General features: G+C 37.7%; 2 protein-coding genes and 1 long non-coding RNA gene across 7 annotated transcripts; 1 reads left to right on the top strand and 2 right to left on the bottom strand.

Moving 5' to 3' along the window:
• On the top strand, positions 1-23,429 carry LOC122414319 (cadherin-23-like). Of its 4 annotated transcripts, none has more exons than XM_043425488.1 (32): positions 1-176; positions 10,310-10,408; positions 10,478-10,621; positions 10,977-11,236; positions 11,305-11,394; positions 11,465-11,599; positions 11,697-11,816; positions 12,367-12,445; positions 12,529-12,809; positions 13,806-13,979; positions 14,121-14,317; positions 14,641-14,842; positions 14,990-15,159; positions 15,277-15,431; positions 15,713-15,881; positions 15,958-16,111; positions 16,198-16,339; positions 16,418-16,612; positions 17,127-17,245; positions 17,332-17,559; positions 17,640-17,771; positions 18,344-18,461; positions 18,552-18,655; positions 18,727-18,949; positions 19,175-19,446; positions 19,631-19,826; positions 19,928-20,037; positions 20,119-20,282; positions 21,654-21,857; positions 22,066-22,221; positions 22,368-22,473; positions 23,112-23,429. In XM_043425488.1, the coding sequence occupies exons 2-32, from the start codon at positions 10,339-10,341 to the stop codon at positions 23,181-23,183; spliced, it is 4,941 nt and encodes a 1,646-aa protein (XP_043281423.1). In that variant the 5' UTR covers positions 1-176; positions 10,310-10,338; the 3' UTR covers positions 23,184-23,429. The 4 variants fall into 4 exon arrangements, with proteins under 4 accessions (XP_043281423.1, XP_043281431.1, XP_043281416.1 ...); XM_043425496.1 differs by lacking the exon at positions 1-176 and adding an exon at positions 9,176-9,194; XM_043425481.1 differs by lacking the exon at positions 1-176 and adding an exon at positions 9,273-9,674.
• On the bottom strand, positions 3,556-8,682 carry Lsd-1 (lipid storage droplet-1). 2 transcript variants are annotated; one of them, XM_043425809.1, is made up of 8 exons: positions 8,469-8,682; positions 7,396-7,548; positions 7,125-7,310; positions 5,508-5,700; positions 5,034-5,203; positions 4,662-4,949; positions 4,368-4,469; positions 3,556-3,995 (listed from the first exon to the last, which is right to left on the bottom strand). In XM_043425809.1, the coding sequence occupies exons 2-8, from the start codon at positions 7,522-7,524 to the stop codon at positions 3,864-3,866; spliced, it is 1,200 nt and encodes a 399-aa protein (XP_043281744.1). In that variant the 5' UTR covers positions 7,525-7,548; positions 8,469-8,682; the 3' UTR covers positions 3,556-3,863. The 2 variants fall into 2 exon arrangements, with proteins under 2 accessions (XP_043281744.1, XP_043281753.1); XM_043425818.1 differs by having other exon boundaries at positions 4,692-4,949; positions 8,469-8,681.
• LOC122414534 (uncharacterized) lies at positions 19,354-20,125 on the bottom strand. The gene is made up of 3 exons (XR_006261777.1): positions 19,903-20,125; positions 19,667-19,759; positions 19,354-19,534 (listed from the first exon to the last, which is right to left on the bottom strand). It is a non-coding gene; the product is annotated as an uncharacterized lncRNA (long non-coding RNA).
• Positions 23,430-23,654: the final 225 nt, after the last annotated feature.

The following is a 23,654-nucleotide window of genomic DNA, read 5'->3' as shown; positions in this document are numbered from 1 at the left end:
ACCTGTCTTCACGAAAGATTCAAGACTGTTAGTATAATTTCATTTGGTCGTCGTAATTTGCTGCGCTGCCGGAAATCGACATTGAAAACCTCGTCATGGGAGGAAGAAACAGAACAACGACGTCAGCATTTTTCGTCAATTGACTAAGCAGCTTTGCCCACGAACACAAAATTAAAGTAAGAGATTTTAAATCAAAATATTTCAAACATTTCATTTTTTTTTATCAAATTCCGAAAACTCGCGATCACCGAATCAACAGACTTTTTAAAAATAAGCAGGCGATTTTAAAATCCATGGATTGTGAACCGTTCGTACAGAACTAAATTCGACTAAATTTTAAAAAATGTGTCAAGTCCAGTCCACAATGAGTGCCGATAAAAAAAAATACTGATAACGAAAAATCATTCAAAAAAGTGTGAGGAGCTGTTGGACTCGAGACATTCCTGTGACGTTATTAATGCCTATTTTTCCACTCGGACGCTCTCTCAATGAAATGCAGAAAAACTATCAACAGCTTAATTCCTCACGATTGATCGGCTTGGCTCGACTTAAGCCTGGCTTCAAACGAGGCATTTCTCCGATACAAAATGAATCAATTAATTCCACAGGGAGACTAAATTCTTAGCAGGTTCGACGAAAAATTTTTCGTGGATGAGGGAAGAAGTATTAACCAGAAAAAATCAAAACATCGATTCTGTCAGAATAAAGTGATCGACCGGTGTCTTGAGGTATGATAATAAGATAAAAATACCAAATGTACACGAAAAAATGCATAACGACGAAAATTCGTAAATCGCGCAATAAAGCAATTTTAATTAATATTTCATTCCAAATCAAAGAAAACGTGATGAATCACTTACCGATTGAATTGCTACGAAGTTTCAGTTCAAAGAACCTGATCAAGTCAGCGCCTTTCCAATGAGTAGTAACTCGATTTTTTCCCCCGAAAAATTGAGCGTGTACGGAGCTTGAAAAATGACGCAGTTTGATTAGACTCTCAATTTTTATTTCGTTACGATAAATTGAAAAATTTCAGCGACGTAGATCCGAAGAGCAGTAGAGCAAGACCGCTGGCTAACGCGCGAGTGGTTAATACCCGTAGTAGCCAGACGAGAAAATTTCCTATACTCAAGGGAGTGTAGGGGATTGTAGAATGAAAGCTATAGTTCGTTGAGCCGATGAGGTTCGAACGGTTGGGCCGAGCCAATAGGAGCAGCCTGCGCTCCCGGGTTCGACCGTTAAGCGGAGTTCACACGTTGAGTGTCGCTAAAATCTTGGTTCCAAAGTTCACGAGACTCTCTGATTCATCGCAGTGGGAATAAATATTTTTTCGTCGCTGTGATCGAGGCGGAATGTCCGGATGTTTGCATCATCTTTATGGCCGAATCAACTGAAATTTCGCTTCAGTCTACAGAAAAATAAATCGCTTATCATTTCACATTTTGACTTTCGTAAAAAAACTGAAGCACTTTTAAACGTAGCTGAGCCGCGGAGAAGCCACACAATTGACGTTTGAATGACGACGCCAGCAGATCGGAACCAATCATCATCGGTGTCATCAATGAATGAAAAATATTTTTAGAATATGAAATAGTTCAACTTTGACTCACTAAATCATTTAATGAGATTTTCACAACAAAACTTTCGAATCTGACAGAATTAAGAATACAAAGGCCAAATTCGGGTAATATCGGTATTTGGGAAGAGCAACTGTTCGATCTTGTTGAATGGAACAAACGTAACATCGTGGGTTACCAATCCTGTCAGTGGTCGCAGCAGCAGTCTCAATTTTTTCATCGACAATCATTATGCCACATTCAATAGGATGCACGATCCGCTGCGAATTCGAATGTACACATTTCTAAGTGAATTCATACTCGAACAAAAAACTCCAATCGACTGTTCATAGTTTAAGGGCTTGATAATTCATGAACAGAATTTCTTCTGTATCGATGCCATATCCTACAAAGCACAGCAATGATATTTCTGTGGCAGCAATCGTTTCAATGTTTCTCCATTAAGGCCCCAATCGTGTGTGATTTCTGTTGAAAAGTGTATTGATAAAAACTCAACAACCTGAAGCAACGGTCGATGCATAAATATTCAGAAATCATCGCTAATTGTCAGCTGATACCGAAAGAGCGAAAAAAATCGATAAATCTATTCGCCAGACGATCGTTGAGTCACCAAAGTTGAAGATAAGCCCCAATTAAATCGTGGAAGTTCATTCACACACGGACAAATTGAAGTCTGAAAAGAAAGAGTGCGAGAGATCGAAAGGGTCGGATGCCCGTCGTCGTTAATTTAATTATGCCTCATACGTGAACGCGGTGTACGCAGTTGTAGTACAAAGTCTGAGAAAGCGACGATCGATCTTTCGTACTCCCGAAGACACATGCAACTCGATACTCGATACACTCGGAAGCGTGTAAGAGAGAAAAAGATATATAATCAGGCGTAAAAACCGCAGAGTCCGTGGGTCAATATCGTATGTTCGGTTGTGGTTGTCCGGTGCATGGAGACCAGACGACGTCTGGAAAAATCCATATCTTTCCGAATCCCGTGACACTGTATACGACTAAAAACCGCAACGACCAGTCTTTGTCTAGACGTTGATAAGGGTTTTTTGTCAATCGTTTTCTTCAATGAATTTTTCCTCAACGTATCTGACTTGTGGGTAAATGCAGGAAGAGTTTTCAGTTTTTTCATTTCTCCACCCTGCCCTAGTCTCCGAAATGATGTGCATCGTGATGGCGTGTTCGTAACGTCTCAAAGTGTCTGTTGATCGGTCCAGAGGTTCCCAGTTTCGAAGGGCTTTCTCCCTCATTTCACAGTAGTTATAATATTCGTTTATTGATGAGAGAGATTTCGACAAAATCATAGATTCAAAGGTACTTCTAAAATCGAGTTTCTGAATGATTACAAACTTTCTGGCGAATTAAATAAATCGAGGAAACTGTAAAGCCTGAACCATGATTTTTTCAAAGATACTTTTCATCAAAGATAAATAGGTGAGACATTCTTTCACGTATTTCAGGTTTGCAAATTTATCATTTTTAATGTCAAAATATATTGTAAACGTGCAGAGGTTTCTCGATCATTGAGCTAAAGAGAGAGAGAGAGCGAGAGAAAGAATTAAGGAGTTTTGGCACAGTCGACACAGTGTTGCCATGCCAAGCCATATTGAGAACAAAAAATTTCGAAAAGTTCAGACTTCTATAAAATTTGGTGAGCACATTCTTTAATACCAAATTCGACGATACATATTTTTTTAGATTTTTCTCCTACACAGTTATCGAGTAATTAAACACGAAAGATCACCTGCATAAGCACAGCGTTTCAATATATATAAGTATATACATTCCGGGTATAAGAACTCTGCTTTGATATGCTTAATTACTCGATAACTATGTAGAAGAAAATGTTGAAAAAAATTGCGTTTTTGCACTTCATGTTGAAGAACGTTATCACCAAATTTTGTAAATTTCTTAACATTTATTAACATGTACTGAAACTTCTTAAGAAAAAGATACATAGTAAGAAGAATAATATTAATTAATGGTAAATTTGAAGAATCCAGTTTATTTCTATCATAGAATTAGGTCAATAAAGAAAAAAGAAACTAAAAAGCTCTTATCGTCAACATAATGGAATTAGCACGAGCGATGACAGTGCCCATTTCGTTATATATAGAATCAACGTATTTATGTCCAGTATATACACCTAAATTCGTATCATTTCAATCGACTACCTATAATGAGATTATGAGACAATTTCGATGTTCCTTGTGTTTGAAAAAGAAGAAAAGTGGTCATCGCTGTATCAGACGCATTCGATAAATTTGGTGACGTGTGATTTACCGATTATTCGATCCCGTTTAGAGGACAATTTGACGAGACATTTACGTGGTTGTGGTTGTTCTTTTTACAATTTTGCTTCGCGTTCGCAATCACTGGAGTCTCAGGACGTCCTGCTAGAAAAGCTGCCATCCGCTCCTGTAACAAATCAAATAATGTCATTTTATTGAATTGGGAACGACGCTGAAATTTCCAACGTTGGAGTCCAACGAAATGAATGAAAATAAAATGATCTATCCATCAGTTTTTTATTTCACGAATCATAATTGTGTAGATTGAAAAAATACAAAGTACAAATTCGACAGGAAATAAATTGGAGAATTACTGGAATTATTGGACAGTTTTTTAGATCATTTCGTTGGACTCCAACGTTGGAAACTTCAGCATCGTGAATTGGGATTCAATTTTTTGGTCTAACAACATCAAAAAAAAAGGCTGTAGAAACTTGATACGAATGATTTCTTTAAGGTACAGAGTGGGATCATATTTATGAAATTTATAAATTGTTACCAAAAATATGTTTGTAGAGGAGCTGAGCCTCTGTATGGCAGTTTGCAGAACGTACGACTGTGCTTTCACGTAATCTTGCTTAAAACCAACGATCGGTGCCATCTGTAATTAGCATGAAAACCGGATATTCAGAGCTATGCAAAAAATCGATAGCGTATGCCAATGCAATGTGTATTGTGGCTCGGATATTGTGCCCGCAAAATTTCTGCACTGGAAATTTTCAGCTTGTCATGAGGCATGCAACAAGCGTGTATAACAAAAGAAGCGATTTGATAAAATCGCGACGAGACGAACATCGTACGAAGGAAAAAGAGGAATTGCGACCTTCAAAGCCGCGTCGGCCACGGTTAATAATTGATGAGAAACTGCAACGAGAGTTCTGCCCAGACGACGCGGAGTACGAGCGGCCAGGCTCACTGTGCCATTGACAAGATGAACTATCCGCCGTGCTGATTCGCGTGTCAGAAGAACAAGAAGCTGTTCCAAAGTAGCTGGTCTCGCTTGGTTTTCAGGCTCCGGGAGACTCAGAGCAGCCCAAAGCTCCTTGCTTTTTTGCAGCGCCATTTTGGGATCCGTAGCGATCTACAAATCGGTTTGAAATCAGCCGATCCATTTATTTCTATCTCAATGTAAAAACGGATTCGAAGAGCGAAGGTTTCTACTGACTAGTTCAACGACGTATAGCAGAACGTGGATGCACTCGGTCCCCTGTTCTTTAAGGGCACGTGCCTCGGCGAGGGTACGGCGCGTTATTCTTCTCTGAAGCTTCCTCGAGAATCTAGCACCGTGCTTAATGGTCCGCGCTGTTTTGCTGACAGTCTCTATTGGACCCGCATCTGTGGACAGTTCATCGAATTTACTGTCCTTGAGGAAGCTTTGCACCTTAATTCATTTTAGAAAGCGAATGAGCCGTTGAAGCAGCGAAAGAAAACTAATGAAACATATTTATCGTCAAGAGGAAATCGTTCATCAGTTTCGTTAGTAGATTTTCAGCGAAGCTCATTTGATATCGTTCCACGAACAGTTACATCGCAATGCAGACCTCAGTGTTGGTTAAATTTTCGATTATTGGTGTCTGCTTATCGCCTAATGATTTTAGCATTTGCGATTCTTTCAAAAATGAAGTTAAACCCTTTTCACCTTCAGCAACTTTATCAGCAGGATCTGCAGGCAAATAATGATCGATGTACTCATCGGCGATAGTTAGTGCACCATCCAGACGGTCGGCTGCTTTATTGGCTACTTGGTTACCAATGTGCGTTACACTTCCCGCTCGTCTCAGCACGGGCCTCACGAATCGACTGTTCACGTATTCTCGGGTGTTTGAGTAGAGCTACACGGACACAAAAAATTATCTCGTTTTCTTATCGTTGTTACACGGAGAGACTTTTATACGAATATTTCGGATGAATTTGCTAGAAAAATTTGCTATGTTTTGTAGCAGCGCTGTTCTATATATCGCCATTCTATTACGTTTCACCAAAGTGCATAGTATTTTTGATGCCGAAAGCAGTTCTCTCAAATTTCACTATGTACGACAGGCAAAATTTAGGTCTGCGACATTTTTACATTGAACGATGTATCGATATCCGAATGTCACTCGTGTCTTTGACGAAATGATAAAAATTGGTGAATTCGACTGGTCAAATTGCTTGAAATTTTACTATGTGCCACTGGTTAATTTTCATGTTTACACTCGCAACGCCTCATATAATTGGTGGGCGCATGAATTTTGCCATGTTATTGAGCAAAATTCAGTGCGGTAAAAGGGAAAATACGATATTGTGCAATTTTTCGTATAGCACAGAGAAACGACTGCTATGTTATCTCCTAAATTTTCATCAAATCATATAATTATTTACTATGTTTTTTATCAAAATTCGCTCGGTGTTCATTTTTGATGTAGTACAGCGCGTTATTTACTATGAAGTGTGGTAATGGTTCCCCAAACTTTTGCATTATTTGACACACTCTGTAGCGATTATTATTATAATATCAATGTGGTCCGACGTTACTATAAAAACATAATAATTTTTACTACAAAAGTCTCTCCGTGTATTATTTGACAGAGCGTGGATTGAGTTTTTTAGAGAAACCGAAGCAGAAGGCGATCTCAATATTCCAGGAAGAAGTTCAATATCGCGAATACACATGTAATTGAGCAATTGAGCAATCCATTGATTGTAAATATTTTTACTTAATATTAAAAGTACATAAAAAAAGTTGTGATAGCAAATTTCATCGACACAAATTTGAATGTTATCTCATAAGCTTCACACAGAATGTCTGATTTTTATTTTGAGAACTAAACAAAATTCAAAATTATTTCGAAACTCCACTTCGAAAGTGAGAATTATTGAGATTCAGCTTGATTTTAAAATACTCTCGTAGAAAACATTCGCAATTGGCTGAACATTGGCCAAGTGTGGCTCAAAGTTGTCAATGGTGAGCCATCTGTGAGTGCGCAGTTCGTTTCGAGTTGATTGTAATCCATGACGAATTGTGAAAAAAAACAGAACTAACAATGAATCGTCGACAACAAAAGATCCGACGTCAGCGGATGTCAACTCGGCTCATGCAAACATCAAAACACCCAAAAAAATTGCCAAATGTTTGAAATAATAACAAACTGCAATTATCATCAACTATAATAAAAAATGTAAAAATTTTAATTTTCGAAAGAGCCCCACGTGTGAAAGCGAGCCCTGTCAACAAAAATGAGAAAGTGTGAGTTCGGTGAGACTGAATGAAACTTACAAGCTGAGGAGGCAAATGAACAGCTGGGACTCTTTCTTCAACGATATCGATGCCCCGACAAAGTAACTGATCGATCATGGTGATTGGGCCATCCAAGGCGTAAATGGCCGGTCGTGCAGAGGCCGTTGCCACGGCAAAAGAGTGTTCGGCAGTGTCGAGACTCCAGGTCATCAATGAGTTCGAGCGCTGCGATTGTTTCAGTTTCCAAGTTTTTTATTCGAAAAATTTCACATCGGGGAAAGTAGCTTGTGCAGCTTTATGTCGATTTTACCTTTATTTTGTCGTAGACATTGCCGGCTAAGTGCATGCCGCTCTCAACGATTGGCAGACTTGAAATTCTCGCGACGGATTCAAACTGCGGCAGATCCGAGTGCCGCCTTTTTACGTACGTCCGTGACATTACTCGTACAACTTAAATGCCACACTGTACACATCCATCGATCATAAAAACAATAAAAAATTGCATATTAAATGGTCCAAGATAAGGGGCCAGTAGGAAGCTCGTGTCAGTTTTCTTTTTTGCCACCGATAACAAGGCGAGTGAATAAAAATTTGCCACTCGCTCTCGGATCATTCCGGATCGCCAATCATTTTTATCCTTTTTATATGCACTTTCGCGCATTCGTAAACATCAAAATAACGCATAAGTTCAGGTCTCCGGAGTGACGAGAGAGGGACGTGAACGAGATATCGAGTAACGAAGAGAAAAAAACTAATATATATCTACAAAAAAGGATACCACCGAACGATCGCGTAAAAAACACAGATAGCGGATTCGACTTGAACCTCACTCTACCGAGCAACGGATATTGAAACGAAAGAAAGAGAAAAAACAAAACAAAACAAAAAAATTAATAATGCAGCTACTGGCGAGAAACATTCGAGATTTTCTTAACACGATATTGACTCGACTTTCTTCATATGTTTACAAAAATTCAATACCAACGGTCCTCATCTCTAAAAATATATTTTCGCAGAGTATTGTGTATGTTAAGTCACAGCCTGCTGTGGATAAAAAAAAGAAACCACTGGACGGGGCCACTGACCGAATTTTCGAAGACAATTTCATGATGAAAATAATTTTATGCTTCTCCGATGATTTCTTATCAATTTTAATTAATGAAAACAACTTTATTCCTCACATTAATTTTTGTTGTGTCGAAATTCGCGGTTGCTGTCATCTTTCATTCATTTCGAAGGGAAATGTAAATCTTTTCATTCACTACCGCGAATCGAAATGCATAAACTCATATCATGGAATCAACTGAATTGTTTTTAATTTATAGACTGATTTATCAAAATAGTGAGTTCAAAATTGAAAAGACAAAAAATGGTAATACTCACAAGTCGTCCGATTATGTACGATATCTTGTCACCCAGTAATTTCAAATAAGATGAAATGCCACGGATTTGATCCACCGGTTCAACACGTCAGTGTGCTCTTGCAATGATTATCATAAGTAATGAATTTGCAAGCCGGAGAAACGAAGAGAAACGTGAACGTCGTTGTCACGACGAAGCGCTCGACGACGACTGCACGTTCGAGAAGTTTTTACGGTATCACATCGCGTTTGACCTATAACACTCTTCTCGCTTGTGATTAACGAGCATATACAGTAATAGAAGAAAAATTAACACAGCTTTCTTGTTAACGATTGTAAAAGACTGACACCAAGTGAAAATTTGTTCGCACATATCTAGTTGCATTCGTATCTCAAATAGTGGGAAATCATAATTCATTTGACATGCGTCAGGAATTCGTCATTTGATTTGTGAAATATGATTATTTTTTGTGATTTTGTAAATTAATGAAAAATTCCAGGACGGTGAGAGACGATGGAGAATATTGACTTTCAACAACGAGCACTCAACGGGTGAATCAGTGTCTAAAAATATTGATTCCAATGGATATTCGATTCGCTTTATGAACAATCTTAATTTTTTTTCTACTCACTATTTTTTCATTTCAAACACGTTCGTTCGCGTGAAATCCTTCAGTATTACTGCGCACGTCGTTATTGGATTACAATTCTTTAGAGAGAATCTTGATATCGATCAACGATAGCAAAAGTAAGGATAACAGCGATGGTATATCAAATTAATATCGATGGAAGAACGCTCTTATCTATTCTATCGAATAACATATTGATAAGACTTTCGTCCGCAGCAATAGTTTGCTGGTTAGTTCGATTGCGTTGTAACAAAGTGAAATAAAGTGCATTAGACTTTCGTTGAAGAGCAAATACGAGCGCGCATCCCTCGAGTTCAATCGTCCGTGGCAGATTTTTGTTAGTTTTGCAAGCAAAGGTACATCGTGTGCTCGCTGATAACTTTCTATTTTCAATACTGCGACCGCGGAAAGTTTTCATTTGCAAAGAACTTCGGATTCAACGAGATACGGGGCAAAAAACGTGGTAAACTCGCAAGAGATGACCTCGAAAAAGCACGATGCTGAGTAGTGAAGGGGGTTAACGACAGTGCTTGCACAAAGGTCAAAACGAGACTGTCTCTAGCTTGATAAGGCCACCAATAACTCCCATACTGCTATACGTGAGAAAAACAATTATTTCATAGTGTATATACTCGATCAAATTATTCGCGAGCCCGTGCAATTGTCGAAGAATCATTGTTAATAGGATTTGAAGGATTCGTGTTCCAGCGACTAGCAGCCTTCTCAAATTGCTGCGCAGGTAAAATCACTTGTATTTGCACTGATGCCTCATCGATTGGATCAATTTCCTTGAGTAGTATCAACGCGTCAACAAGATATTGTATCAGATGTGCATACAATCTTTCGTGAACCAATTTTACATTCAAATAAGTCATAGATTTTTCATGAATGAGGAAAAGGACTTTGGATGTAGGATTTCAAGTCATTTTTTCCAAATATTCAAAATGCACTAATTTGATAATTTGATCGTTTATGTTTGGGTTTGTTTTGATTGATTGAATCTGCACTGAGAAAAAAAGTCATTGGAACAACGAAATGTGACATTACGGGGTGCCAATAAAGTATATATGATCATTAGAAGGTTAAAAATGATTGAACGACATTGCAGTTGAATGAAGAAAACTCTTCCAATAACATCAATCGCTATTGAATCAACAATTTTTTTTCTTCAGTGTATGAGATTAAGCATCGCGATCATAACCGATTGGGCTCAAATGATTTTATTTTATTTAAGCATTTGGAAGCAAATTCCCCGGAGCTGAAATGGCGTTTCCTCTTAAAATTGCTCTATTGATGGTGTACCTATCGGTACCAATGAAAACCGTCCGTGGTGGTGAGTCTCAAAACAATTGTCCACCGTCTGTTCACCAGTAAAATTCGTTCATTTGACTACTGACCGTAGATTCAGCATCCTATTCTATCGTCGCTCCTGATCCGAAAGACGAGGCCGTACAATTCAATTTTGACGCGGCTAAAAAACGTGCAGACATTGAACTCGACGAAGAACTCGACCATCCGGTTTGCGTTGCTGTACTCAATTACACCGGTAAGTCATTCATGAGCGAATCAATAAATGAAATAATTTATAAAGTATCGTTACCACGTGGACGAAATAAATAGTCGAACTAATTTTTAGAAAATATTATAAAATAATAGAAAGTATATATTTCGTTCAATCTTCAACGCAATTTATCTTTATTACTAGTATAAGACTGTCGTCTCGAATTTTTTTCCAAACCTTCGTTGTATGCTTCATTGTTGTTGTGTACTTTTTCATAAACTCCGTAAGAAGCGTTCATTCCTTATATGAAAAGATAAACGATTTTTTACGCATTTTAATACATATTTGAGAAGAAATTGTTGTATAAATTCACAGGTATCTTTTCTGTTTCTTCAAAAAGATGTTACAGCTCCCGAGATCGGTGCGTTTAAGGATGACAAAAGTAACTACGTCCTGGGTGCTGAGTTCAAGCAGGACAACGCCACAAAACGTTGGTCTCTTTGGATAAACAATAAACAAGATTATGAGCAAGAGGAGATGCGGGAGTACTTGGTTCCTGTATACGTGTCAAACCAGCCGTTCCTCATAGCTCTTCACATACAAAACATCGATGACAATCCACCAGTCATACAGGCAGTTGAGAAAAATTGTAAAATTAAGGTACATTCCTCATTTTCTACAATCCAATTCGGACCTGTTCAAACGAAGGAGTGTTTAAATTTTTATAGGAAAATTTCAAAGGCCCATCGAATTGCAGCTACATAATTAAGGATGCGGACGGATCCATTGATCAAGTTAAAATCACTTTGAGTCCAGAAGTGAGTTATTTCATGAAATTTTCACATCGTTGCTATAAAAACGATACGATAAACGAATTTTCGCCCGCAGTCAGAGAGAAAATATTTTCAACTCATACCCTCGGCCGATGAAAAGTCAAATTACGAACTAAAAGCAGTTCTTCACGTGAATGAAAGCCTTGACTTTGAAACCACGTCAATTCACATGCTGGAAATTCAAGCGATTGTAAGTCACAAATACACGTGCCAATGTTCTCCAGACAAAGAATATAAAATTAAGTCCCTTTTGAGAAATTTGAGTTGAAACATTTATGAACGTTCAGGACACCGGTGGACATAAAGGGACTCTCGACGTAGTCGTGTCAGTGATTGATGTAGCTGACCAGCCACCAGTTTGGACGCGGATAATTCCTGTCGTATACATGTCAGAAAAATCGATTCACGTGAGGTTTTTCATGGCATTTTTTATTGATTAGAAATATACGATTATTAATCACGTAATATTTTTTTTTTTTTTTTTTTTTTTTTTTTTTTAATTTATATACCGGGGCTGGGGAAAATGCATTTACGCACTGGGGGGGCTATAAGGCCCCCTGTGTGCCGGACTCTCCATTAGTGGAACTACCGGCTAAAAACCCCATCCCCGGTCTCCTAGCAACCACCCCGGAACCGCTTTCGCATTACTTCGGGGTGGCGCTCTATCTCCCTGGACGCCCGTCAGGGCGTCCCATCCTCCACGAAGGCCCGCTTGCGGCGAAGGACGACCTCGACAAAGAGGTCGACCTCCGCCCAGGGCTCTTCGCCCAGGAACATAACCCGGACAATATTATCCTGAGTTATGCTCTCGTACCTTTCCTCCAGTGGGGCCCTCCACACTCTCCATTCCTCGCATTCGAAGAACGTGTGGAGGGCATCAATCACGTAATAATAATAATAATAATAATAATAATAATAATAATAATAATAAAAGTATTTATAATGGAACATTTGCAGCGTTTCAACGTATCGGCAATAGATGGAGACTTCCAGATCAACGCGGTGATCAATTACGCGATTACAATTTCCGAGGAGGGTGTGTGCAGTAGTTGAAGAACTTTTTTGTCCAAGCTTTTTTACTCCGAAGATTAACGACCGAATATTTTATTTATTTTCAAGGTGACGAGAATTTGTTTGTGGTAGACAAGGAGACTGGCGTTATCACGATCCACGAAATAGATCGGGATAAAAGAAAGCAAGAGATTTTTCACTTCCTCATAACTGCTTACGAAAAAATGGATCCTCCCTCAAATATAAGTCAAAATATTTTTGTCATTCTCGAAGATTTGAACGATCATTCGCCTGAGATTACACCCGACAGTCTGAACATTACGATTGATGAGGAAACATACAGAACACTCGAGTTTAATCAACCGATCGAAATCCAAGATCCAGATTTGGTAAGTATAACGTTGCCATTCAATTCGACTTATTTGGGTCGGGATAACATGTTGGAATGACTAAAATTTCGAACAGATAAAATCTCGAGTTTACAAACTTCGAATGATAATATGGAGACAGATGAATTCGACTAGAGCTTTAAATTTCAAATTTCGATTCATAAATTTCTACGATCAGCAATACTGCGAATATTCACTATTTCGAAAATATAATAACGAAAGACTAAATATTACTGAGGTTGAAATACTGAAAGACCCAACAGTCGAACGGTCGAAATGGCGAAACGTTAGAAAGTCGACTGATCAAAATAAAGAAATGCAGCGGAGTTCAAAATACACGCGTCTCACTCACTCAATCACTCACAGATTGGTCTCCAACTTCAAACATCGCTGTCTTGATTTTCGCTTTTTCGAGCCATCGCTGTTCTGCATATCAAAGTATTATAGGCTCGAAAAATTCACATTCGATTTTTTGCTACTCTATATTCTGGTTTGTTTATAAAACGACTACTCTCCATTTTGAATCCGAAAATATGAACTTTTGACATTCGTATGGTCTGTTAAAATTGCGTTCGAAATGAAAACTATCGAAATATATATTTTCGAGTAAATACGAATTCAAAGAAGGAATATTCGATTAAACACGTAATCTGCTAAATATTCTATCAGAAATAAGAATTTCCAATTAGTACTTATTTTTCTCCAATCTGATATTACAACTTAAAAAATTTCGAAATATCGACCGTTCCATAATTTGGTTATTAGACATATAATCCTACCCGATTTGTTTACATCGTGTGAATGAAAATTAGTTTAAACGCTCAACGTGGAAAAATATGAACAAAAAGTACCCAAGAACCAAAATATTGGATGGTAGAATTGGAACTACAATTGGGCTCAATTATTGTTGATAGAACTGAAAAGATGATAACGACTGCACTCAAAATGTACATGCAAAGTCATTTCTCATAAACGATCGTTTTTTCTTTCGAACAGGCAGAAAATGCTCAGTTTTCTGTGAGTCTGGTAGACACCTCGAAGCACAATTGGAGCTCGGCGTTCGCTGTATTACCCACCACGGGTTATCAGAAAGGAGTATTCACTATTTCTGTCAGCAATGCCTCCCTTCTCGATTACGAGAACCCGGACTGGCAAAACATCAGGATACAGGTTTATCGATATCGTTTAAAAGAAAAGAACCTATACAATCGCCAATTTTTGTTTCATGACTTGAAGATTTTATAATTAAAAGAAAAAAATCTTCATGCTCCTTTTTTATTTCAATTTGTTTGTGTAAATATGTTTGTACAGCTGCGAGCAACCGAGCAAAAAAATACTACTCACGTGGGCATGAAGGACATTTACATCAGTCTGCATAATTTGAACGATGAATTGCCAATATTCGATAAAAATTCTCCCTCGAGTGTCAACGTATCCGAAGATGTTCAGGAACATGCCCTTGTAGCCAAGGTCCATGCTACTGATCGTGATATCGACGACAATGTCACGTTAGTACCAGATATCAGTGTATAAAAATATTTAAAAAAAAAATTTTTTTTCAAATAAAAAGAAATTTATATTTAAATATCAAATTTTCCTCCGGACCATTATTTTATGGTCAAACATTTAGCGTAATTAAAGTATGAAAAACATTTTTTTTTCTAATTCGAATCCTATTGCACTGCGGGATCGAGGATAGCGCAGTTGATGACCCTTTCGAATGTTTCATAACAGAAAACTAAATGTGACTGATTCTGACTGAAACTTTTTTCCAAATAACAAGAATGAAGCTTATATTTCTCGATTATTCGAATTTTTATGTTCTGTACAGACACTCCTTAGTGGGTCAGGGATCCTTAACGATAGACGAAAAAACGGGCGAAATTTTTACGAAGGCAGATGCTTTGGATTATGAATCTATGCCGACAGTTATTGTGCAGATCGTCGCAACAGATCTGGCTCTTCACAAAACTTATACAGTCTTAACAATCAATGTCGAAGACGTTAATGATGTACCACCAAAGCTGTCCTTGGTAAGCGAGAGTTCAGTGGGTTTCTATTTTTTTTTCCTAAAAAATTGCTTTTTAGCTGAATAATTTGTGAAATGTTTACACTCGGGATAAAAGATAATCCAATTTTTGACGCATACTTATTTCACGTCGTTGCTTCTCTACTTTCAGCCGAAGGAAAGTCCGACGCTTGAGGAGGAAGTGAAAATCGGAACTATAGTCAATGCAACAATAAGCGCAACGGATATCGATACAGATCCGGAATTGAAATTTAGTATCGATTGGGCGAATTCGAGAGCCCAGAAAGGAAGCGTCGACGTCAACGAATCTTATTACCGCGGGTGAAAAACGCTTTGTTTCTATTTTAGTTGCATGGAAATGGAAACGAAGTGAACAATTATCGCGATACATCCATGCGTACGTCGATAAACGACTCGAACTTAAAATTCCGTTTACAGGCGTTTGGAAATCCTGACGAAGGAAATCAGCAAAAATCAGGTCGAGGGTACTTTGAACGTCGCCGGACGAATCGATTACGAGAATTTTGACGTCATATTCCTCAACATTTCCGTAACAGATAAGAAAACCAAACACAACGAGAATACGACTTCTGGTAAATTTTCATCACCCGACTCATCGAAATTATTTGAAAACTTTCAAAAAAATCAAACTCGTTGAAAAAAAATGACAGCAGCATCTCGTCAGTGCGGTGCTCAATTAACTCCAATCATTTACTTGTCCATGTAAATGCACGTTGATCTCCAGTTCTGCACTGCAACACTTAATATTTTGAATATTTGTGGGAAAATACATACTAAAGAAATCTAAATGAGTTTTGAAACTTGACCAATGTGGAAAAAATTTCATTATATTTCTTGTTACTCATGTTCTCAGCTCTGTTGACTCTGTACATCAAAGATATCAACGACAATGCCCCGGTATTTATAAACCCTGTGAATCTAATGGATGTCAATGAAAACCAAGTTAAAAACCTGACGATTGGAATCCTAACTGCAACGGATGCTGATGGGCCTCAATTCAACAAAGTCTCGTATTCCATAAAGTGTGTTTTTTTGGAAACTATTCCAACTTTACGTGTAATTATTTCGATTGTAATTATAAGCTCCTTCTGCCTGCAGGCCAATGAACAATACGAAAGATGGCCTCGTGTTCATCGACGGCGGAACTGGTATGATCAAAGTCGACAAGGACAAAGGAATTGACGCCGAGGAGTATGAATACTTGTATTATATCGTAACAGCAACAGATGGTTATCTAAAGACGCCGATAAATGTAAGAAACTTTATTGAAATAAATAACTTTAGTATTGAATTTCATAAATTTAATTATTTAAAATATTCTTTGTATTCCCTTTAAAGGTATCGATTTACGTGAATGATTTGAATGACGTGGTGCCCGAATTATGCGATGAAAAATTCAATTCAACGTTGTATATACCTGAAAAAACAGATAATGGAAAATTTATTGTGAAAATTGAGGGCAAGGATTACGATAGAGAATGTGAGTTCAAAATGGAATATAGCTGGGAAATAATCGTTACTATTTATGTATTCATTTCAAAAATACTTATCTTTTTAGCACCTTTCAACAATATATCGTACCTCATAAACGAAAATTATTCTGCACCAATGGAGTACTTCGGTATAGGAAGATTCGACGGTAGAATAACGGTCAATCTCACTGATGGATTCATCCTCGATCGTGATCGTGGTCCCTCCGAGTTCACGTTGAATTTAAAACTTCGTGACAATTACATTCAGGACGGCACGACGTGTGAGTATCACGATTTCGTTACAATCTCTTGGAATTCGACCCCTTTCACTCCATTCCTTTGATGAATTTGATGCATTTTTTTCAAGAATGAAATTCCATCAGGGAAAATTCCATTTTCATGTCCATTCCGTTTTTTTCGGGTTTCTTCCATAAAATATATCAAATAAGTCAAAGAGATGTGAAATCTTAAAAAAAACAGTCTCTCATCCCTCGAAACGAGCTCTCGATACTGTTATTTTGATTCTTGATTCAACAACGTTTTAAAATGAAATGAGAATAAACAACAAAAATCACGATGCTGATTGTTTACAAAAAATGGAAAAGGAAAGAAGCTTCTTTGCAGTTTTACTGGTTTTTGCTGAAATTGAATTTTGAGAACTGAATACAATTGCTACGGAAGCGACGTTTTCCAAAACCAAGTGTTTCGCAGTAGAAAAACGTGAAAAACATATTATGAAGCGACTAGAATTAATTTCGTTCATAAATCGAAATATAAAATGATGATTGCTTTCAGGGAATACCAATTCAATTGACACCGCGGTGAAAATCATTCTCACGGACATCAACGACAAAGAGCCAGTTCTTCCGGACTTGGGTGACCCGGCGTCAAGTGTGTCCGAAAATACGGACAAGGTACATTGGGATAGGGACAAAAGTTAATTTCCTATTCGTTCACAATATTTATCATCGTGATATTTATGAATCCTGAAATAATTTAGGATCGCGTGGTGCTCCGAGTTGTGGCTGACGATCAGGATGACCCGAAGACGAATAACACGAAAGTATCTTACGCGATAAAAAACATTACTTCGGCTAACGGAAACTACGTCAGGGACGAAAGTTGTAAAGCTCTCTTTGACGTTCGAACGGTGGAAGAGTCCATCGCTGAAATATTCACGACTTGCCATCTCAGAGGCTATTACGGGCGCTGGATTATTGAACTTTATGCGAGTATCACTTCGTCTGAACGACCACAAAGTTCTTCATGAAAGAGAAGACAAAAAGCAATAAACATGGGAATTTTCAGGCCGAAGATCGAGGCACGGAACCCCACGGACCACTGAATTATACGAGAAACTACGTCATCGATGTCACCGATTTCAATTACGACCAACCTCAAATACTGTTTCCAAACACCACAAAAATACCACTCAGAAAGGTGAATTTCACGTACTCGATGAAATCCCAATGTTCTTTTTTGCTGAATTTTTCTCAGAAATAATTGAATGATTTTTAAGGGTGAATGATACAAAAGTCGAAATAATTAGAAATTGATGAAATTTGGTGATAATGTTCTTCAACATCAAGTGCGAAAACACAAATTTTTTCAAAATTTTCTTCTGTTTAGTTATCGAGTAATTACGCATTAAAGCAGATTTCTTATGCCTGGAATGTATACCTATATATATGGAAACGCTATGTTTATACACGTGAACTTTAGTGATCAATTACTCGATAACTGTACAGAAGAAAAATCTTAAAAAATTTGTATTGTCAAATTTGGCACTAAAGAATATGTTCACCAAATTTTATAAAATTCTGATCATTTTGAATATTTTTATGTTTTTAGCATGGTTTAGCATGGCAACATTGTATCGCCTGTGCAATATATCCTTAAGAACTTTTTCCACATCCCAAGTCGCAGCGACTATTTTGCAAACATTTCAACTCTCCCTGTGAGCAATGAATTACGAGCTAACTGCTGATAAAATAAGAAAAAAAACATTTCAGGACCAAACACCGCATGCACCATTAAGAACGTACGACAACACTTTGCTCAATGACTTTCGTGCGGATGACAAAGACCATGGAGATAGCGGACTAGTCACATTTTCATTAAGAAGCGCAAGTACGTTGGCATTCTACAAAAATTTTATTAACAATCACCACTGCGCGGTTTCTCCACCCAATTAATTTCTCGATTTCCTCGCATTTTCAGCTGGGGACCATGAAAAGTTCGAGATCAGACCAATCAGTAAAAACGTAGCCCAGTTACGTCAAGCACAAGCGCTATATCCCAATGGGACGAAGTACATCTACGAGGTAGAAACCCCTTCGAATTTAATTGAATCATATTTTAACGTTTATAATGAACAACAAAAAATTCGTATCAGTTGACAATAGTGGCCAAAGATGGTGGAAATCCTCCGTTCAACACGACACGGGACATTCAGCTAATGTATGCCGTCAAATCTGGTCCGAGCTTCGAAAACAACACTTTAACAATGTCAATTAAAGAGAATAAAACGGGACTTGACTATCGTCAAAAAATCCCTGAAGCCAGTGACATGATCGGTGAACACATCTTGCCAGTTTATTACTTCTTCATGACTAGTGGTTGGTTCCAATTGGCATATTGTTCAATCTCTATAATTATCTGGAGCTATTCTGGAGCCTTCAGCAACGTTTCCAGGACTTTTCTTCATTTTTTTTCGAGTTATATTCTGAAAAATGTTGCCTTCTTTTGTTGCTTTTGAATGCGTTGATTGGAAAGGAACCTGGAAAATGTGATTGATGTGATTTGACTGAAAATTGACAATTGAATTTAACAAAAAATTACAGATGACACTAAGTACTTTGCATTGAATAAATCATCTCGTGAGTTCACTCTGAAAGAAGAACTCGATCGTGAAAAACAGGACAGAATGATAATCCACGTGGTTGCTACGCCATACGAGGATGTACCACCAACAAATCCGCTGCCCGAATCAGTTTTGGAGATCACCATCATCGTACTCGATGTGAATGACGAAGCGCCAGTTTTTAACAACAAAAGTTATAGAGCTGGTGTTGCGATGGAAGACGAACGCGATAAGCTTCTTCTTGCTGTGGAGGTCTGGCTTGAATGTTTATTTTTTTTTGGTTTTTAATTTCCACGAAACGATTATTGGAGCTCTTGAAATATTGAAATATCGTCCATCCCTATACAATAATTGGGGCTCGGTCAAATCATTGCATTTGCAAAAATGTTAAGTCCGCTAGAAATCTATTGTTGTTTCTCAGATTTCACTTTTTTAGGCTGTGGATGCTGACCTGGACGATAAATTAACTTACAACATAATTCCGAATAGTACAACGATTTCCAATCCCACGCTAAATGGAGTCAAAGATCCTTTCTCGTTGAATACTGAGACCGGAAACTTGGTTCTGAAATTCAAAGTGACTGATGAAATGCGAGGATTCTTCGCTTTCAATATCAGTGTTCATGACGCGGGTGAATTTTCTACAGTTTTTCTTATAACTTCTTGTGATTATTTCGAGTTTTGTTCATTGATCAATGAAATCCTTACCACTTCGTTTTTATTCCATTTTCAGTGAATCATACAGATACAACGGCTGTTTGGGTTCACATCGCTCCGCAAACCTACCGAATCGTCTTTACATTCAACAATTTAAGGCGTAAAGTTGAACAAGAAAAGACATTCGTAAGCTTCTATAATAGAGTTTCAATTTTTTTTTGTAATGAAAACAGTTCCGGACAATACTCGATGTTCACTGTGTCCTAGGTAATCGCAACGTTCACCAAAACATTTGGATATTTGTGCGTCATCGATGACATCAAAAATACGCTCCAGACGAACAAGCAGGTTAATGACAATGTAACAGCTGTCACGACCCACTTTGTAGACTCCAAGGACCAGGAGCTCGTTCAATATGATACAATTATTCGGTAAGTTTTATTATTTCATTCCTATACAAAAAACAGACAATTTTAGAGTGCAGTTGTGAAATCGACTTGGAACACGGAGAGAAAATTTCACTAAAAATTACTATGGTGCCATAGTAGAAGGGTTTCTATATCGGTAATATTTATTAATACTTACGAACATACATAGTAATTTTTTGTGAAGCGACTCGATGAAAATTGATGAGTGATGTCAAAATTGTAAGAATTTTAGATATGTGGTCTCAGGTAAACAAATGAAAATTATACACTCAGACAAAGGTAATTCTCAAGTCAACCGATCACAGAGAATTTATTGTTGTCGAAATCTCGGACATGACTCATGTATTCGGATCGGATCCAGTTTATAATAAAGAGACAATTTCGTGAGCACACACGCTCGCACGCACACATTCCGCGCTCACACCCACACAAAACTCAATATTACAGGTTTCGATTAATTTTCCATTACAATCAAGTGTGACCAGAAAAATACAGAAAGGGGAGAAAAATAAAACTTATCTCATAAATGGTGGGCACTCCCTCGTTGGCTCTTGCCCGAGGGAGGCTCAGATGCGATGTAACAAAAATCAAACAGAGGATAATGCGATGTGGCTGGTCATGCAGCCGGTAACGAGTGACTTTTCAGGTGTTGGAATAACTCCTTCGATGATCCGGCCTCGTTGACGTCCCCGAGCTAAGAGAACGAGAGAGCACCTTACTTTGATCGATTCACGAGACAGAGGGGCGACAATTTTCCCACTCGCTTGTCTCGCTTCTCGATGATACGAACACTCGTCGATCGAAAATATGCGAGACGGGAGAGAACTTTTCAGGCGGGAGAATTCACGAATTCAAACACCGTGAAATCTTACAAAATAAATACATCGGTACACATGTGTATACCGGTATATTATCGTTCAATCACGAATGAAATTCTGTTATCTACCATAGTAAATTTCTAAACACTTTGGCGCATGATCGATGCTTGTGTTCGAGCTCCTCAAATTTTACTATGTTCAACTGTGTAAATTTCAATTGTGAAAACTACTAAGCATAGCAAAACGAAATAATAATTCTACTTGCCAGTTCATCATCGCGTCAACATAAATTTTACAACGTTTACTTGGTGAACTATGTTAGGAAAAAATAGCACAGTTTAAACCTTTGTCACAGCAAAATACGCAATTTAAAAATTTTCATTCAGAATTGACTTTGAAATTGCAATATTTTTGGTAAAAACCTTCAAAATGGGCGATATAGAACCCCAATACCATGGCAGCATAGTAATTCTTACTATTTTTTTCTCTCCGTGAAACGATTCATTATTTTGTCATATTTCATGATAATAAGCCAACGACACTTTGTTTTTTTCAGGTTATCCAGCGAAGCCCAGACTATTAGTAATCTCAAAGCCATTTTTCTCGCGAATCAACTCGAACTTTTGGACGTACCTATCAGTGGCTCCACCGACGCGAACAATGAAACAGAAATAGTTCACTGGCTCCTCGTTAGCTTGACAATTTTCTTCTTTTCGTGTAGTATCACGCTCCTCGCTGTGTTTATTATCAAAACGAAGAGGTACTGGCATCAATGTATTCGTTTAGGCAACTTGAAATTTGGGAGAATCGTTGAGCGATCCTCGGTGTCTAGAAAACTGTCAATTACGATAATAATCGTAAATTTTTATGGTAGTCGAAAATTGCTCGTTCCCACTGTCAAGTTGAGTGTCTAGATTTTCTTATTTTCTATTCAATCATTTTTTTTGTCCTCTCTTATCATCGTGAAGATTGAACCAACGGCTCGACAAACTCGCGATCACGCGATACGGGTCCCAGGAGTCAGATTTGGACCGCATCGGAAAAGTTCCAACGACCAATCAATTTGCTGCAGCGGGATCGAATCCTATGTGGAAAACAGAAAAATCGTTCGGTGATAATTTGAGGTAAGCAATTTTTCCGCTTGCATTTCCACGTGATGATTATTTTTTTTTTTTTCTTCAAAACTAGAGATAAAATCAATGGCTTTATATTTTCGAAAATACAAAAGGTTTCAAGCCTTCGATAGTTTGACGATGTTCCCTATTCACAGTCAAGGTAGCGGTGGCTCCGATTTGATTGGAATTGAAGATAATCCGGACTTCGGTTATGTAAACGGTGCAATCATGAGCCAGGAAAAGTGGCAAAATAGTAACGAGGTGAGTGAAGTTCAGCTGGATTTGAAGACTCAGCCAGTGACGCTTGCTCAGAGCAACGGAAATAACTTTTGTGATCTGTAACGAATTCAAACGACACTTGGAAAAGTCTCAATCACTTTAATGATCGTGCGTTTGTCACGTACATCGCTACGAGCAAGTGCAAGTATGTTCAATGTGTGACAGTGCGAACAGACTCGTCCGAGGCCTTGTATCAACGACAATTGTATGTTCAATATTCGAAAGCTTCAGAGTTTTTTTTCTGAAAAAAAATGCTTGTAATAAACCAACAACCTTTCTAGTCCTCGATTTTTATTTATCGGGAGAACATTATTCGATTTTTTGGAAAAGTTGAAAAACTGTTCGCTGTTTTTGTCGATATGTTCGATGAATATTTTTCAATGTAGGTTATGAAAATCAGAAAATTAAAAAAAATGTTCAAGACTATCAACTTCAAGCAACATTAATTATTATCAGACCAATCTTTAAAGACTAACAAGTGGTGAGTTACTAGGCTCGGTCGGAAAATTGATGCGTTAACTCTTGTCCAGTGTGACTTTTTCATTAACTCCAAGATCACATCCAATTTGTTTGATTCTCATTTTCATTTATCCACTGTTTCATATTTTCTCTGTTTCCAGAGACACGGATATCCTGTTTTTTCGAGCCATGAATTCAACACCAATAATCAACATCAAGAAGCATCAATCTAAAAAAACTTGGCAATGGTCCACATTCGGGAGGTTAAAAAAATTCTGAATTATACGCCTTTGAATTTTACACCGAATTTCATCAAACACGAATGGGTTATTGCAAAATTTCAACTCTCAAGAAATCAGTATTTATGCGAAGTCGAGCACTTTGCCTTGAGCCATTGTAAAGAAATAATTTATTGTAAATGAATTAATGACTTTTGTTATTATAAGTAACTTATTAAAAATATTATTTATAAATCGTTACAGCATCGAGTATCATTTTTCCAAAATATTGTTCAGAAAAGATCGTCTCAAAATGGCCTTTTCATTTCATTGCTATTGGAATGAAATAGTGCAAACACGTGGAGATTTAACGAGCGATTTAAAAAGTACGAAATGAAAAATGAGCTCGGTATTCAAACACGTGCGCTTCAATCAACATCAATAAAGAGCACATCCGTCTTTAGGTTTATACATAATAAAAGGCGA

This window comes from Venturia canescens, chromosome 1 (genome assembly GCF_019457755.1).
Source record: "Venturia canescens isolate UGA chromosome 1, ASM1945775v1, whole genome shotgun sequence".
NCBI classification, from domain to species: domain Eukaryota; kingdom Metazoa; phylum Arthropoda; class Insecta; order Hymenoptera; family Ichneumonidae; genus Venturia; species Venturia canescens.
The sequence above is the reverse complement of the archived record's forward strand: the minus strand, read 5'-3'. Positions and strand labels throughout refer to the sequence as shown.

Excerpts from the sequence above, each read along its gene's own strand:
- LOC122414319 (XM_043425488.1), top strand. The coding sequence starts at position 10,339 with ATGGCGTTTCCTCTTAAAATTGCTCTATTGATGGTGTACCTATCGGTA. Across the intron at positions 11,395-11,464 it reads AAATCACTTTGAGTCCAGAA|TCAGAGAGAAAATATTTTCA; the intron begins GTGAGTTATTTC and ends TTTCGCCCGCAG. Across the intron at positions 16,112-16,197 it reads ATCTAAAGACGCCGATAAAT|GTATCGATTTACGTGAATGA; the intron begins GTAAGAAACTTT and ends TTCCCTTTAAAG.
- Lsd-1 (XM_043425809.1), bottom strand. The coding sequence starts at position 7,524 with ATGTCACGGACGTACGTAAAAAGGCGGCACTCGGATCTGCCGCAGTTT. Across the intron at positions 5,204-5,507 it reads TGCTGATAAAGTTGCTGAAG|ATGCGGGTCCAATAGAGACT; the intron begins GTGAAAAGGGTT and ends AACTGTCCACAG. Across the intron at positions 4,950-5,033 it reads TGCTATACGTCGTTGAACTA|ATCGCTACGGATCCCAAAAT; the intron begins GTCAGTAGAAAC and ends ACCGATTTGTAG.